The sequence below is a fragment of the Pinus tabuliformis genome, chromosome 2_2, assembly GCF_031772625.1.
Source record: "Pinus tabuliformis cultivar Carrire ecotype Pingquan chromosome 2_2, CPIR1, whole genome shotgun sequence".
NCBI classification, from domain to species: domain Eukaryota; kingdom Viridiplantae; phylum Streptophyta; class Pinopsida; order Pinales; family Pinaceae; genus Pinus; species Pinus tabuliformis.
In genome coordinates this window covers 641,341,409-641,357,760 of record NC_142300.1, presented here as the reverse complement: position 1 = coordinate 641,357,760, position 16,352 = coordinate 641,341,409, and the positions used below count along the sequence as shown (strand labels likewise).

Below are 16,352 nucleotides of genomic sequence, written 5' to 3'. Positions count from 1 at the left end.
GGGGGAGTCAACCCATAGCTAGTACCTCTTTCTCTAACTCATCCATTGAAGGAGAAATTGGAAACATGCTGGAAGACTTCAAGAGTGAGATGATGCAGACTCTTTCCATGCAAATGGATACCTTACATATCAAAAGAAAACAAGAGGAAGCAGAGAGGGCTTTGGCCATTTTTTTCCCTAGATGCACGAGGAGGCATCCTAGGAATGAATTGTTGGGTCTTGAAATTGTCATACATTTCCATTACACTTTCACTATTATGTCCATTATATCACCTCCATTTCACCTTCATTTCACTACCATGTCACTACATTCATCTCACTTTCATTATCATTGGGTCACATTTGTGTTTTTCCAAACTTTATTAATTCTTAGCCTTTTTAAGTGAATTTGTGGTTAAAAATTAGAAAATAATGTGCATATGCTTATACCAAACAAGTGGGTTGAGATTGTTGACATGTGTAAGTCAAAATGAGGCTTCTAGAATATCTTTATGTGGAATTCTAAGGCCAAATTCGAATTTGAGTGGAAAGGATCATGGGATCATGAGGATATGTGTCACATTTCCTAATTGTATTGAAACTCTAAGAAGACGTGTCTTATCATTTCCTATTTTGATTAGGAATCTAGAGGTGTAGGGAGAGATTCATGGACTCTCATTAATGAGATGACTTCTCATCTTTTTGTAGAAATAGGAGATCTCTCTCCTTCATTTGGTAGTTTTTTGGTAGCTTTGGAAAGCTTTGGGGAGCTTTGTTGTGCTTTGTAATTTTGAAGAATTTGAATAAAGCTTTGATGTTCTCAACATGGAAGGAGATGTGAAGTAGATGTCATGGAGCATATTAGAATGTACAGTAGAGTAGATTTTGTTTTGTAGTTTTGCTTTGATTTCATTCAAGTATGTCATTTCATTGTTTTCAAGTTTAATAGTTTAGATTTCCCATTCATGCAAGTTTAATTCATGCAAGTGTGTTCAACCGGTTGATTGTAGATTTATCTAACTGTGTAATCTATGCTTAGCAAAATAGTTCAAGAAAGTATTTTCCAATTGGTGATTGGAGCATTAGAGTACACAGTAGATTAGTTTTCCTTTACATGTTTTTTGTATTTGCTTATTAGAGTAGTCACTCATGATATAAACAATTATTTCCAGAGCCTTTTGTTGATGGTTTATCCACAAAGTAAATGGTGAAATGTTGGGTTTATGAATGAGATTTCTTGTTGTTTAATGCCTTTTTATTCTTAGTGTAGTCACTCATGATATAAGAAAATATTTCAAGAGCCTTTCGTTGATGGTTTATCCTCAAACTAAATGGAAAAATGTTGTGTTTATGAATGAGATTTCTTGCTGTTTAATGCCTTTTTCTTCTTAGTGTAGTAACTCATGATATAAGCAAATATTTCCAGAGCCTTTCGTTGATGGTTTATCCTCAAACTAAATGGCGAAATGTTGTGTTTATGAATGAGATTTCTTGATGTTCATTAGTTTAGAGTTAGAGAGCTTAATGCAATTTTCTTATCAATTTAGTAACTCATGATTTAAATAGATATTTCCAAAAGCCCTTCGTTGATGGTTAAACCTAAGACTAAGTGGTGAAATGTTTTACTAATGACTGAGTTTTTCCTTGTATTTTCATGTTTACTTCTTTTAGAATGATGAAGATTTTGTTGCAATTTCATTTAGTTGTTATCATTTTTTTTGCTTTCATTTCATAGGCATTTTGTTGGCTTAGATTAATCTAACCGTTGAAAGTTTTGATTTGTTTCCTTTTATCCTTTCTTTAGAAATTAGATTTTAACATTGAAAGTCATTAGATTTAGTTGACCATTAACATTTAGAGATTTCACCTAGAAGCATAGCTTTTCTCTCTTAGATTAATTTTTCTTAAGCATGAGAGACAAAACCCCCAAAAATAACATAAACTATATAAAAAAAGAAGTAATAGAAAGGTTAACTAAGCACACATTGTGCACCACACTTCATCAGTGTACGATACCCGGATTGATAATTTATGTAGAGTAATTTAGAAAACTAAATTGACTAGACATGAATGCCCATTGAACTCTATAGGGATTTTTTCAGTCTCCGAAGAATATCATTCTACAGATAAGTGCCATTCCTTGCCTAGACTTAAAGCTATATACCAAGGGGCCGGAGGAGTCACTGAATAAATCTATTACGTAAACCAAAGGAGGCCACATGGACCTAGACCATACCAGCAGGGGATGTAAGGGACATCTCATGCATACTACAACCCCAACCAAGTCACCTCCATTCCTTCTTGGGCCCCCCTTGCTCATCCTTCCTGGTCCATGCCTCCTCCTTGGCCCTTCACATCTCAATATCATGCCCAACCAACCACCCCTTCATTTAGATCCTATACTTAGTCGCAGCCTCAGTGGAATGCATCTCATCAGGGGTGGAGGCCCCAATATAACTCTCTTTTCTCTCTTCTGCCTCCACCACCTACCCAACCACAACCCCATCCACATCCATCTCAAATATACACTCGTACTCAACTACCTGTACCACCATTTCTAGACCCACACATTGAAGTAGCTCAACCCATTTACAAAGTTGAGGTACAACACTTCCAAACAACTCCTCTTGAGCTCAATGGTATTCACCATAGCTCAGGAAGAGTATTGAAAAAAGAGATTATATTGATATCATTGAAGGACCACATCTAGAAGAAGAAGATTCAAAAGAGAAGATCAAAGAACCATGGGCTGCACTTGATGAAGAGAAGACATCAAAATCAGAGATCGAGAGAGCTCCCTCATCGTTACCATCAAATCATCCATGTATTCAAGAGAAAAATTAGCGAAAAGAGGAAGATGTGAAGGTCATGGTAGAAGAAGACATGAAGAATGATCCAGATCAGCAAAAGGACCAAGGACATCAAAACTATATTGAAACATTGTTCCAGACTGTCACTAAGTTGCAGCATCACTCTCTTCCTCAACTATGCTTGATCATTTCAAAGTCAAATCATTTGGTCTCTGAAATCCAAGTACATGTCAAAGCATACATTTCAAGCTTCCACGTCATTTTTTCTATCATCTTGATGTGCACATGGATCCATTGGAAGTATTCTTATACTTGAAAGTGATTTTTCTTGTCAAGAATGGTAGGGTTAGAAAAAAAAGGGGGAAAAGAAAAATCTAAGGTGAAAACCTCCTTGGAGGTGCCTCATATTGGCTCATTGATTGAAAACCTCCATGAGGTGGTCAATGGGTTGGAAAGAAGAAAAAAAGAGAAAAAGCTCCTAGGTGAAAACCTCCTTTGAGGTGCCTAGGCAAACCTACTAGTTGAAAACCTCCTTTAAGGCACCTAGGTAGACCTCATAGTTGAAAACTTCATTGAGGCAGCTAGTAGGCCTAGAAAAAAGAAAAAAAGAGAAAAAAATAAAAATCCTTGCTCCATGCATGCATGTACTCTCCAACATCTGCAAGCAACAAGAACAAGTTGGTACCAGAACGAAAATTGGTCAAGCTTAGTTAAAAGAAGTCAAATTTTGACTTTTTCCTACTTCGCTCAAATGCTCCAACAAGGCCAAGGCCATGCCAATCCATCACTGTCACCTATTCTCACCTTCCACCCATCATTCTCTAGCTTCTATCACTCATTTTCCTTGCTGTCCTAAAGAAAAAAACTACAGGATGCTCTTTTTTACTATAGGATACAAAAATACTTAAAGCAGAAATTTGTTTTTTCCCCGAATTTGAAAACTATGCATCCATTTAAAAATTATTCATGGGGAGATGCATATGGATGATGGTAACATGCTCAAGTAATTTCAGCAAATTTTAGTGCACGGCTACCAAGAAATTGGCCTCCATCACCTTCAACCATTTTTACATTTTCTCAATATCAGTGCATCCATTTAAAAAACTGTTTCATGGGGAGATGCATATGGATGATGGTAACATGCCCAAGCAATATCAGTAAATTCCAGTGCATGGTTTCCAAGAAATCGGCCCCCATCACCTTCAACCATTTTTAGTTTTTCTCAAGCTCTGTGCATCCATTGACCAAAATTTTTCTATTGGGAGGTGCATAATGATGATGGAAACATGCTCAAAAAGTTTCAGGTCAATCCAGTCTACCGTTTGGGAGATATGGACAAAACAAGAGCTCTTGTAGGAATTCTTGTAGCAGCTGATCCCATAGAAGTCCATCACTAGCAGCAAGGGACAGCACATGCAGCTCAGCTCTAGCAAAAGAAGAACCTGTAACAACACACAACAACACATTAGCAAGTAGAGACAGCACGCATGAAGGAAAATATAGGCAATAGAGAGATAGCCATAACACCTCACAGCAAATACATTCGGATCACAGGTAAGTAACTAAATCGCTCCTCTGTTTGCATTTGTGTATTTAGAAGTCATACAAAAGAAACGATATGGTTGAGGTTGAACGAGGGAAAGGTAGACAGTTAACTTGGCCACCTTCATCTAGTTGACTCCACTCATCTGAGATGTCACCCACACGTGGGCACAGTCAACTCAAGAAAGATGTCAAGGACTTTGATGCAATAATGAGGGATGATTACGAGGAGGGGCCTTGATGACAAGGTAGGTGGGGACTAATGGTCCAAATATGGCCAACGTATACCTTGCCATCTCAACACTCATCACCGAAAATATCCATCAAGGGTAATAAGTATTCCTCCCCGAGCATTCTCACCACCTTTTCCTTCATCCTCTCCTCGTAACTCAGCTACAGTAGTATCCTTGTGTCCCCACAGCCTCGAAACCATTGTCCTCCATCGATCTCTCCCATATTCTTGCTCTCAGCATTTTCTACAGGAGCACCTACAAGTTCTACAAGAGCACCTACAGGGAATCTACAGGAGGGACAACAGAATTCTACAGGAGGGGTAGCGAGTCGTTTTGAAGGGAGAAAACATGATTTTTTGCATGATTTTTGGTCTGAAGAGGTAGGCTTCATGCATGCCCCTTATTGAATATCAATATATGAAAGAAGTGGGTTCAATTTGAGGAGGAAATAAAGTCTTTAGGAGAGGAGAAAATACATAAAAAAAATAAAATCTGCTTATTTAAAAAAAAACACTGTCTCCTCTATTTCTCTATTTTTCTCAAAATTCTCTATCTCGATCTCCATATTTGTTTTTTTCAAAAGAGTATAGACAATATGACAGGAGGGTTTATGAGAAATGAGCCCACCAGCTCCACTAGGCTCCATACACATCCACAAGTGGTGGATATCTTCACAAGGGCAAACTGGATGAATTTCGTTAACAAATTCCAAGGGTTTGATGAGGAAATTGCCCAAGAGTTTACTCTCTCTCTTGTACTCCACACAAGAACTCATGCTCCTGTAATTGAGGATGTTGGCTATATGGAAAAAAAACTCAGGGAAATGAGCAAAGAGTTGAGTGCTCTCAGGGATAGGGAAGCCATTACAAGAAGCCACCTTGAAACTGAAAATGAATCGCTATGGAGGCAGCTACAAGAGAAAGAGACTCAGCTGGCATGCATGGCCAGATTATCCATGGAGGCATTGCAATTCAAAACACCAGTTAAATCCTATGGCCTCTATCTCAAGGACCAATGGTTACAATTCCAGATAAAGACTTTGGCATAAAGAGGCACAATTCCTTTCCAAGATTACAGGCAGTTTATGGATTTATGTGACCAAAACACCTCAGAGGATAAGGCAAAGATGGAAGAATTCCACCTACATAACATGTCCCTCATAGACATGAATGTGTGGAACCCTAATGCCAAGCTAGGGGACCTGCAATTAATGGCCATGGCCTCATGGATGAACCGTGAAGAATTGGGGGCAACAAAAATAAAAAGATTGATGATAAAGGAGAAGAATGAGCCATTAATGATAAGAGCTAAGCCATCAGATCCTATGGCACTCATTAGCACACACAACCTTCTTGCCAATGACCCTCAGATTTGCCCTAGATATCTCACCAATCAGGCACAAGCCATTGCACATTTTGAGGATATGCAAAGGCTGCTTGTGGATGAATGTGTGCATGCATGCATGAGGAGATGGAACAATTTACCACACAGTTTGAAGATCAGGGAATATCATTCCCCCATGAGGGAAGGAGGCATTGAAAAGAGTGCCAGTGTACAAGCACTCCATGTAGAGGCTGAAGGTCAACTGGATTAGACTCACACTGAGTCCCCCACTGCTATTAGGCATGTTGGAAGGCAGAAGAGAAGAAGAAGAGGAGGAGCAGTGGAAAGAGATAGACAGGAAGACATGATTCTATGGCAAAGAAGAGGAGACCACATCAGAAGCCTGGGATGCTAGGGAGGCCACCAGGGCCATAAAGGATGAGGGGATTGACTAAGTTGCTTAGAGGATGAGCAACACTTTCAGTAAGGGGTGATGATGAGCCTCATAAATGGGTAATTATATGGGCTCATTTTACCTCCTAACCTAGTCAAATCAACCATTCTCTTAGCTTATTGTATGATTTTCAAATTATATTTATGCTTATAGAGTGAGTTGAGTTAGTTATTGTGCCATGTGGTCTAACATGTATTTAATGCAAATTATTGATGGATTTTTAGGTCAAAGTCAAGGATCCAGTGGACAAATGGTAGTAATAACTCGAAGTGGACAAAGGAGAGGACTTATAGGAGGGAATCCGCCTCATTTATTACTCCTCACTTTGAATCCCCATTCATTCAACTCGGAGTACAAGCAACCGAATCATGCACTAGAAGGCAGCCGAGCAAGTGGAGGATGACTGATGATTATCTCGAGTTTTGGGAGCCAAGCCTCCCTAATTTTAAGGAAGTTGTTGGTAGCTTCATTTTTATAAGTAGAGGGGCTTAGGGCCTCACTACGGTCAAATTTTTGTTGGATTTTTGCTTATGTAAACTCTGCTCCCACTTCGAGCTTATTATTTTGTGACAGCTTCATGTAATCTTGTTATTGTTTTGGTAATAAAGATGTAATCCTTTTTGTGCTATCACTGAGTTATCTCAGAGGGCTGAAGCTCTTGGGTTAGGGCTCAATCCAAGCAGGCAAGCTCCTCTTTACTTGTATTTGTATGTTGTATTTCAGTTTGTAGATTAGGTTGTGTTAGATATAGTTCTTTTATGGTTAATAATAGGTTGCTTTTGATGATTCAATAGTTTTCTTCCATTTTTACTTTCTATAGTAGGTTAAGTAGTGATAAAGAGAAGATTCAGAAGGCTAGAAACAGTGCCTTGGCCTCTCTTCCTCCCTTTGGGACCATGATTTGAGGCAAAGACCCTCTTGCTGCCCCAAAAACATAGGTTTTTCTCATTCATAGGACTTCTAGTGTTTATAGCTTTTTAGTAGGTGAATAGTCCAACTTTGATTTTCTTAAGATCTTTTTCATCATGCTCACTTCTTTATTTTCAATAGTCTTCTTTCATGCTTTCCTTTCTTGTAGCATTTCTCAACATTTCCTTTCATAGATCATAGTTTAGACTAGTTTGATGCAAAACTCTGTTTTTCTAGATGCACTCATTTCGTTGCTTGTTTGATCTTATTGGGTGAGTGTCAATTCCTTTGCAGAAGCTCTCTTCTTGTAGTAGGCTAGCTTATCATCCATCAAATCCTCCATACGATCCATGTCCTACAGGTCACCCAAACCCCACCTCAATTCTGCCTTAGTTTCCTACATTTTCCATAGAACTTCTTCCTCTCTCCTTGAGCAAACCTAATTATCTTCCTCTCTCCTGGTGATTCTTGGTAGACCCTAGGTGCCCTAACACCTCATTCCAACCTTCATCCACCTTTTCCACCCACTCTCACACCCTCAAAACAATGAAAACTACTCTTGGTATCCTCTTGTAGGCCTCCCGTGGTTGCCCTGTTTTCCTCCTATAGATTTCCCTGTAGGCTTTCTTTTGAAGGCTGAGTGTGGGAAAAGCCTCCATAAGGCCACCTGAGACTTCCTAGGATCCATCTACACCATCCTACATCCTCTCAAGTCCCAAAACCACCCTCCAACGCCACCTATTCGCTGCCACATCCACACACAATAAATTATATGCATGTCAAATTCACATAAAAATACATAAAAATCCAAAAAGATGTTTTATCTTATTTACTTCCAAAAGTAGCTTAGATAGATGTTGTTTACTTGCTTGAGTAGGTAATGGCATTCCTTTCATGGTTTTCATAGTGATTTCTGCAAAATTAGGATTAGTTGGTTAATTAGGGTTTGCTAGGTTTGCTTTACATTTCAGCCTTTCTCCTTTCTGCAGTTAGAGTAGCATCTATAGAGTAATCTTTCTCTCCTTTCATCACATATAGAGCTTCTTCTAGAATCCATAGAAGTTGGCTTAAGCTCCTACTGATCTTGCGCCAGTTGACCAAGTGACAATTTGCAGTAAGAAGTAGTACTTGTGCATATAGTGTAACAATCCAAAATAAACATGTAATTAATCAGGTAATATATATTCAACATGCAATTCAACTAATTAACTTCAAGTTCAAAACTATGATTAGAACACTTACCTATTATCTCGGTTGAAGTCTGCTATCTGCAACAAGGTTTTGGGGACGACTCTCCACCCAACCGTAGGCTCAATTGTGCAAGGATTATGCTACAACTGGCCACCCCCGAGCCCTCAATCAACATACTACTGCCAGTGCTCCTAAGTCTTAGTATACCATTCTCCCAAGAGAATGAAGATAGAATCTCGGAATGATAGATTACCTCCCATCCTCCTCACCATCTATTAAATAGAAAAAAACATTGGAAGGGGAACCACATGCACACACTCCATGTGTCTGCATGCAACTTTTTTCTTGTTTTATTTCTTTACTTTTCTTTTGATTTTTAGCTTTCTTGTTTTATATCCTTCTTTTTGCTAGTTTTCTTGTTTTATTTCTATTTATTCTTATTTAGAGCTTTAATATGGTTATTACTATTATTTATTTATTTCTTTTTATATAATTTTTAATATCATTTATGATTTATGATTTATTATTTTTATTATTTATTATTAAGTGATTTATTTATTATTATTCATTATTTTTATTATTAATTATTATTTATTATTTTTATTATTTATTATTTATTATTAAGGGGAGGGATATTACATACTCTCCCTCTTTAAGGAACTTCGTCCCGAAGTTAAGTTTTTATTATTTATTATTTATTATTATTTATTATTTTATTTGCTTCATGTTGCCAACACCCTCTGCTGAACTAGTATAACCAGCAGGCATCGAAAGTCCCCAACACCCCGGGAAATCTCAAGGAATATCTGTCCTTTTTCCCACTTTTGGCACCAGGCATAAGCCTGGCCAGTCTGTATCGTAGTCCAAGGCTGGCCCCAAGGCTCGTGCCTGACTCAGACCTCATCTGCCCCAAGGCAGGCATCCGGTCCGGTACTCAATGACCCCAGGCATCTCGCAAGGCTGGCCCACTCCCTCCACAACTACTAAGGCACACAGCCCCAGGCATCGAATTCCTTTACATCCCTTCCAGACTTCGGCATCCCAATCCAATACTAGGCACCTAGCCTAGAACATCAGGCACGTGGCATCCTCAAGATGGTCTCATAACTCTTCTAGAGCTGTCCATCAAGAGCTATACACAAGACAAAGGAACCACTGGCATATGTAGTGTTGATTGAGTTTGTCCCCAGCCCATATGATGTTACTTATTCTCCCTCGTGCGTATGGGCTCACACGAGATCATCAAATAAACTGGCCCTCTCGGCCCATTGTGGAGTCCTGTCAATCATCATACCTCAACATGCAACCAATGCATTAGCTATACTATGATAGTATCATAGAAATTGCATTCATCATAGTTAATCGCAAATACATGCTTCACCTCATGAAATACTATCATAAGTTATAACATCAACATCAAATACCTATCATCATGTAGTAATGAATATGTTAATATACCTCGACATAACATCATAATCATAAGGATACATCATCGCTATAAGAACCACATGTGCATCATTATTCCCTTACCATTATACTCAACATCTTAACAGTTAATTAAACTAAACGGAAAACATAGTGTATGTATCATAAAGTTTAAACAATAAACATGATTTAGATTCTCCATAAAAGTATCTGTCTTAGCTAAGGAGCACTATTCACCACACATTTTAATCAAGTAAATAAGGAAAGTCTTGAAAAATAACAGCTGCATCTTCCCAGGTAGCTGACCCTGGGCTATATTGGTCCCATTGGACCTTGACTTGCTCAAACTCACGGTTCCTGAGTCGACGAACTCGGCGGTCCAGTATACAGAATGGTTCGACTTGAAGGGCTCCTTCCTCGGAAACCTGCAATTTTTCAAATTTCAAAACATGGGACGGGTCGGGTACATATTTTCTAAGCATAGAAACATGAAACACATTATGCATCCTTCTTAGATGGAAGGGCAGCTCGAGCTTGTAAGCAACTGGTCCAATCCTCTCTAGGATCGTGAATGGCCCAACAAATCTAGGCGCTAGCTTTGTTCCCTTACCCATCCTAAAGGGACTTTTAAAGGGTTTGATTCTAATGAAAACTTGGCTTCCTTCCTCAAAGTTTCTATCAATTCTCTTTGCATCAGCATAACTTTTTTGGCGATCCCTGGCTTCTTTTAGTCTCTGCTTAATTGTGGCCATTTGTTCTTCCATTTCTTGGAGCATTTCAGGTCCCAACATGACTCGGTCCTCTAATCGATCCCAACTTAACGGAGTACGACATGGTCTTCCATACAAGATTTCGAAGGGAGCTGCCTGTATTGAACTGTGGTAACTATTGTTGTAGGCAAACTCTACTAAGGGAAGGTATTTCTCCCATTGGTTTTGTTGATCCATGACATACATTCTTATCATGTCCTCCAACACTTGGTTTATTCTTTCTGTTTGACCATCTGTCTCTGGGTGATATGTTGTACTAAAATTCAGTTGTGTTCCCATAGATTGTAATAGACTTTTCCAAAATCTGGAAGTAAAACGTGCGTCTCTATCAGATATTATCTTTCGTGGTACTCCATGAAGGCGAATTATTTCTTTCAGGAAAATTTGAGTGATAGCTGATGCTTCAAAGGTGGTCTTGACCGGAATGAAGTGAGCACTCTTAGTTAATTTATCAACCACAACCATAATACAGTCATGTCTCTGGGACGTCATAGGTAAGCCTTCAATAAAATCCATCGAAACAACTTCCCACTTAGTTTCTGGTATATCATGGGGTTGTAACAGCCCTACCGGGTGACGATGTTTAGCTTTAACCTGTTGACATTCTAAACATCGAGCCACAAACATTGTTATATCCTTTTTCATTCCTGTCCAGAAAAATAGTTGTTTTAAGTCTGCATACATTTTCTGGACTCCTGGATGTGCAGCGTATGGAGCTTGATGGGCTTCCTTGATTATTAAATTCCGAAGATCATCATCTTCTGGGACATAAATCCTACCTTTATATCGTAGTAATCCATCATTTTCTAAGGTGTATTCCTCCCACTTGGTTGCCACAGGTATCTCTTCTTGTAAGGCAAATTTTATTTGCTGGTAATGTGGGTCCCCTACTAGATGATTTAAAATCCGGCTCCTCAAGTCTATCTTTAATGCCGACATTGAATTAAGTCTAGGTCTCCTGCTTAAAGCATCTGCCACTTTGTTCTCTTTTCCCTTAATATAGGATATCTTGAAATCATAATCACTAAATAGCTCACTCCAGCGTCGTTGTCGAGCATTAAGGTCCTTTTGTGTGAAGATATACTCAAGACTTTTATGATCTGTTCTTAACTCAAATTGACGCCCCATTAGATAATGTCTCCACAATTTCAAGGCCATTACAACTGCTGCTAATTCCAGATCATGAGTTGCGTAATTGATTTCATGGTTCTTAAGTTTTCGAGAAGCATAAGCGATAACCCCTTCATCTTGCATCAAGACTGCACCTAATCCTTCTTCTGATGCATCCGTGCATACAAGAAAGTCCTTGTCCATGTCAGGTACTTTTAATATTGGGGCCGTTGTTAGTCGATGTTTTAGCTCATTAAATGCTTTCTCACACTCACTTTTCCATTCAAACTTAACCCCTTTCCTTTGGAGGCGGGTGATGGGATTAGATATCTGCGAGAACCTTTCTACAGACCTTCTATAGTAGCCTACCAATCCCATAAAGCTACGTACTTCCTTGACATTCCGGGGAGAGGGCCAAGTCATTATAGTTTCTATGTTACTGTAATCAACTGCAATGCCTTTGCCACTAATGGTATGGCCTAGATATTGAATTTCTTTCTCAAAGAAGGAATATTTAGAAAGTTTTCCATATAGCTTATGTTCCCTAAGGCATTGTAGTACCAACCTCAAGTGTTCTAGATGCTCTTTCTCATTACGAGAGTAAATAAGGATGTCATCCAAGAAAACTTGGACAAAGCGGTCTAGATATTTTCGTAAGACACTATTCATCAAGTTCATGACGGCTGCTGGGGCATTAGTCAACCCAAATAGCATAACAATAAACTCATAGTGTCCATAACGCGTTCTGAATGTCGTTTTAGGTATGTCTTCCTCCTTGATTCTTTGCTGATGATAACCTGTCTGTAAGTCTATCTTGGAGAATATTGAAGCTCCTTTTAGTTGGTCAAAGAGGTCATCGATTCGAGGCATGGGGTACCTATTGCGAATGGTGGCCTTGTTTAGATCTCGGTAATCAATACATAACCTAAGAGTTCCATCCTTCTTCTTTACAAAAATTACTAGTGCACCCCAAGGTGACACACTGGGTCTTATAAAACCTTGATCAAGAAGTTCTTTGAGCTGTATACTCAATTCATTAAGCTCTGGAACAATCATTCGATAAGGTGCTTTGGATATGGGTTCCACTTCTGGCTTCAAGGTTATGGAGAAATCAATTTCTTGAAATGGAGGCAAACCTGGTAACTCTGGAGGAAATACATCTGCAAATTCAGAAAGTAGTGGGTACAATTTATCCGAGGACTTCTCATTGGTAGGAACCATTTCTACCACATAAATCTTGCACCCTTTCCTCATACATTTATTAACTTTCTTGGCTGATATGAGGCATAATGTAACACCACATCTAATCCCTTTTATTACCTTGGTTTCTCCTTGGTCATTTTTTATGAGGACTGTCTTATTATAACAATCCAGTATAGCTTGATGGGATTCAAGCCAATCCATTCCCACGATTAAGTCATACGTTCCAAGAGTTGTACTATATAGATTCATCTTGGTATCACACCCCCCAATGTTCACACTACAATCTCTTACCATTGACCCTACTGATTGCTGAGAGCCTGACGCCATTTCTACCATTCTAAAGTTACTTTGCTCATGAGCTGTCAATCCACATCTAAGTATTGTTGGAGGTGAAATAAAACTATCAGTAGCACCTGGATCAATTAACACAGATAAAGGGATGTTATTGATCATACCTGCAGATTCTACTACAGTGGCTTGGTGCTCAGCCTGGCGATGGTTTGTAGCTGCATGAATTCGATGTGGGTTTTGTGGTCTTTCTCCTTTTGCTTTGTATTCCTGTTGTTTAATCCCTGTTTGATAACTTGGACAATCTTTTCTATAATGTGGACCTTTACAATGGCAAAATTCTACTTGTCCCTGCTTCTCATGTTGTACTTGTCCTTGGTCACCAAATCTTCTACTCCTCCCATTAATCAAGTAGGGTTGACCCTTACGTCCTCTTGGAGGCGGTCGAGAAGTTGCACTAGAGATCCTAGAAATAGTGTTTTCTCTTCCCTGGAATCTATATGGCTGTCCCCGTGGTTTATTCAACCTCATTGTGGAATGCTCCTTTCCTGAACTTTCATCAACTACCATTTGTTTCTTCATATTGATTTTCCTCAAGACTTGTTTGGCTAAACTAGTGGTTGTTGCCATAGTGGTGGGTCTCCACATGGCGACTTCTGCTCGGACTAAGGGGTCGAGTCCATGTAAGAATCTTTCAGCTTGACGTCTATCATCAGCCATATAGTCCACGTGATGGACTAACGAATAAAATTCAGCTTCATAGTCCTCGATAGATCTACCATTTTGTCGCACTTCATGAAAAGCTCCTACTTGTTGGTGTTTGTACTCCTCTGATAGGTACCTAGTTCGTAATGCTTCCTCAAACATTTCCCAAGTAACTTGTACTGGGGTGACTTGCATCTTCGTTTCTTCATTTACCCACCATAATAAGGCATCTCCTTTTAGTAGACTCATTGATATCTGGGCTTTTTCCGTAGAAGTGTATGCCTTAAAGCTAAGTGCTCTTTTGACAACCATTACCCATGCTTTCACTTTTGAACCCCCTTCCAGACCCGTAAACTCAGATAATTTGGATTTTTGGACTTCTTTCATAATATCAAGTGTTACTTGTCCATCTTTGATATTGAGTTGAGAATTTAGATCTTGTCTCTGTTTTTGTTCCAATTCCTTTTGCACATTTCCTTGATCTCGTCCTTGGCTTGAGACCCAGTGCTTAAAGATATTGGTCATTTCTCCAAGGGAATGTAATATAGCTTGCTCAGCTGGGGTTCCTATCTCTGAAGTGGTGAGAGGTGGTATTTCTACTCCAAGGTTGTTTCGGGTTTTTCTTCGACGTTTAGGAGCCATGATCAACCCTGTAATATTCAGTGGATTTATACATTACCCTTATGCCAAAAGCTACAACAAATTTAGAATATGTTTGAATTTAAAACATACATTTAGTTACTCAATTGAAGTATAATACTTAAACCATAATTTATCACAAATTTTGAAGTATATATAAAAAAACATGGAGTTTATGAGTTCATCAATAATCACAATTTTGTAGTATAAGCCATAAAACTTTAGAGAATTGGATCCATGTAAAATAAAACAAAATTCGAATGAGTAAGGCATTATATGTCACAATAATATTAATTCTGCAGATTCATGACTTTAAGTATCTATTTATGCAATCATTACTTATGTAGAAAAATAAATGGATTGTTTTAAAATACGTGTAAGAAAATCAAGCATAAAAATATTCCACACCATAAAGAAAAGACACTGCCACCCGACCCAGAACTGGATCGGATGACTGGGAAGGTTATTCCTCCCCAACAAAAAAAATAATCGTTTTATTAATTATATGGCCTGCCTGCAAGCGCACCCGCGAAGGCAACACCATTTTGAATCCCTTAAATTACAATACATTTAGCCATAAAATTTTCGTGGATAATTCATAAAATTACATTCGTTTACTCTGTTTTGATGTTCTGCTCTGGTTTACTCTGTCTTGCTAATAGGAATGAAATTGCGTTTGCCTAATAGAAATGAAAAGCTTATTGCAGGCATTTTAGGCTCGTCATCGTCTTGATGCATTTTCGAAGCTGGGAATCATAGATGGAAAGCGTTTGGGAACCATTATTGTAAAGCTTTAGAGGATCCTCGGCCCCCAACCTCGAATGCTGGGTTTTGAGCTGTGTTTACTGCACATTGCCATGCCCTTTTTCATTAACATGGATTACATATCGTTTTCCCTCTTCTTGGTCTCTGGGATCTTGTCTTTTTATCAAATCTGCTTGAATTTCCAATTGGGTGATCAATCTCGATCAATCCCAATCTTATCGTCATTCTCACTTATTTCTTCTTCTGATCCATTCTCAAACAGCTGCATAAGAAATACTATATTTCGAATCTGATAACCTAACGAGTGAATACCTGATAGATGTTTCAATCTTGCCAAACTATGAACTCAACTCTAATCCTACTTTGACAACTTTGCACTTTGCAGCTACCGTGTAAACAAAAATGCAATCTTACTGATTTTTACTGTGGAAACATGTAATAATTCGTTATCACGGCGAGGATATAGCAGTATAACTATGAGACGTTTTTATTTTAATCTTTTAGATGTGATAATTTATTATTTGAGAAGATTGTCATTTTTATTATTTAGAACATGTGTTTTCAATGTATGAATGCATTCATAGTTCTCATATTTTTTTTTTACACTCAACTCAAAGTTACCCTTCGAAGAAAAACCCGCCAAATTTAAGACAATCAATCAAAAAAGCGTCACAATTAAACTGCGCGAAAGATCCCACCAAATATAGGACAAAATCCACATAAAATATTGCCAAAAAAAAAAAAAAAAAAACGTCTCACAAGTAAACTATTTAAAGGAAAACTAATTCTCACAGTTCCGATACATCTTCGTTATTTTGAATTCATGGTTTGTATTAGAATTTGTAATTCAACAGGGTGTAATTTTTATGTTCCCTAACTTTTTAATAAGCCAAGTTAGCCTGCTACGTCTAGGATAGTAGTTGGCTCTCCTTTTGGTTGATAGTAGATCTATCCCACTTGCAGATACTGACCAATATTTTAACAAATTTGTGTTCCCTTATTTTTT

At 38.4% G+C, this 16,352-nt stretch overlaps 1 protein-coding gene across 1 annotated transcript; it reads right to left on the bottom strand.

The window, feature by feature from the left end:
- Positions 1-10,111: 10,111 nt before the first annotated feature.
- LOC149194256 (uncharacterized) lies at positions 10,112-14,584 on the bottom strand. The gene is made up of 4 exons (XM_089407609.1): positions 12,745-14,584; positions 11,674-12,543; positions 10,520-11,556; positions 10,112-10,291 (listed from the first exon to the last, which is right to left on the bottom strand). The coding sequence occupies exons 1-4, from the start codon at positions 14,582-14,584 to the stop codon at positions 10,112-10,114; spliced, it is 3,927 nt and encodes a 1,308-aa protein (XP_089263735.1).
- Between the last annotated feature and the right edge of the window lie 1,768 nt (positions 14,585-16,352).

Coding starts and splice junctions, on each gene's coding strand:
- LOC149194256 (XM_089407609.1), bottom strand. CDS start 14,584: ATGGCTCCTAAACGTCGAAGAAAAACCCGAAACAACCTTGGAGTAGAA. Junction 12,544..12,744: donor CAAAGAACTTCTTGATCAAG/GTTTTATAAGAC, acceptor ACTTACAGACAG/GTTATCATCAGCAAAGAATC. Junction 11,557..11,673: donor TGCTCGACAACGACGCTGGA/GTGAGCTATTTA, acceptor CATTAAAGATAG/ACTTGAGGAGCCGGATTTTA.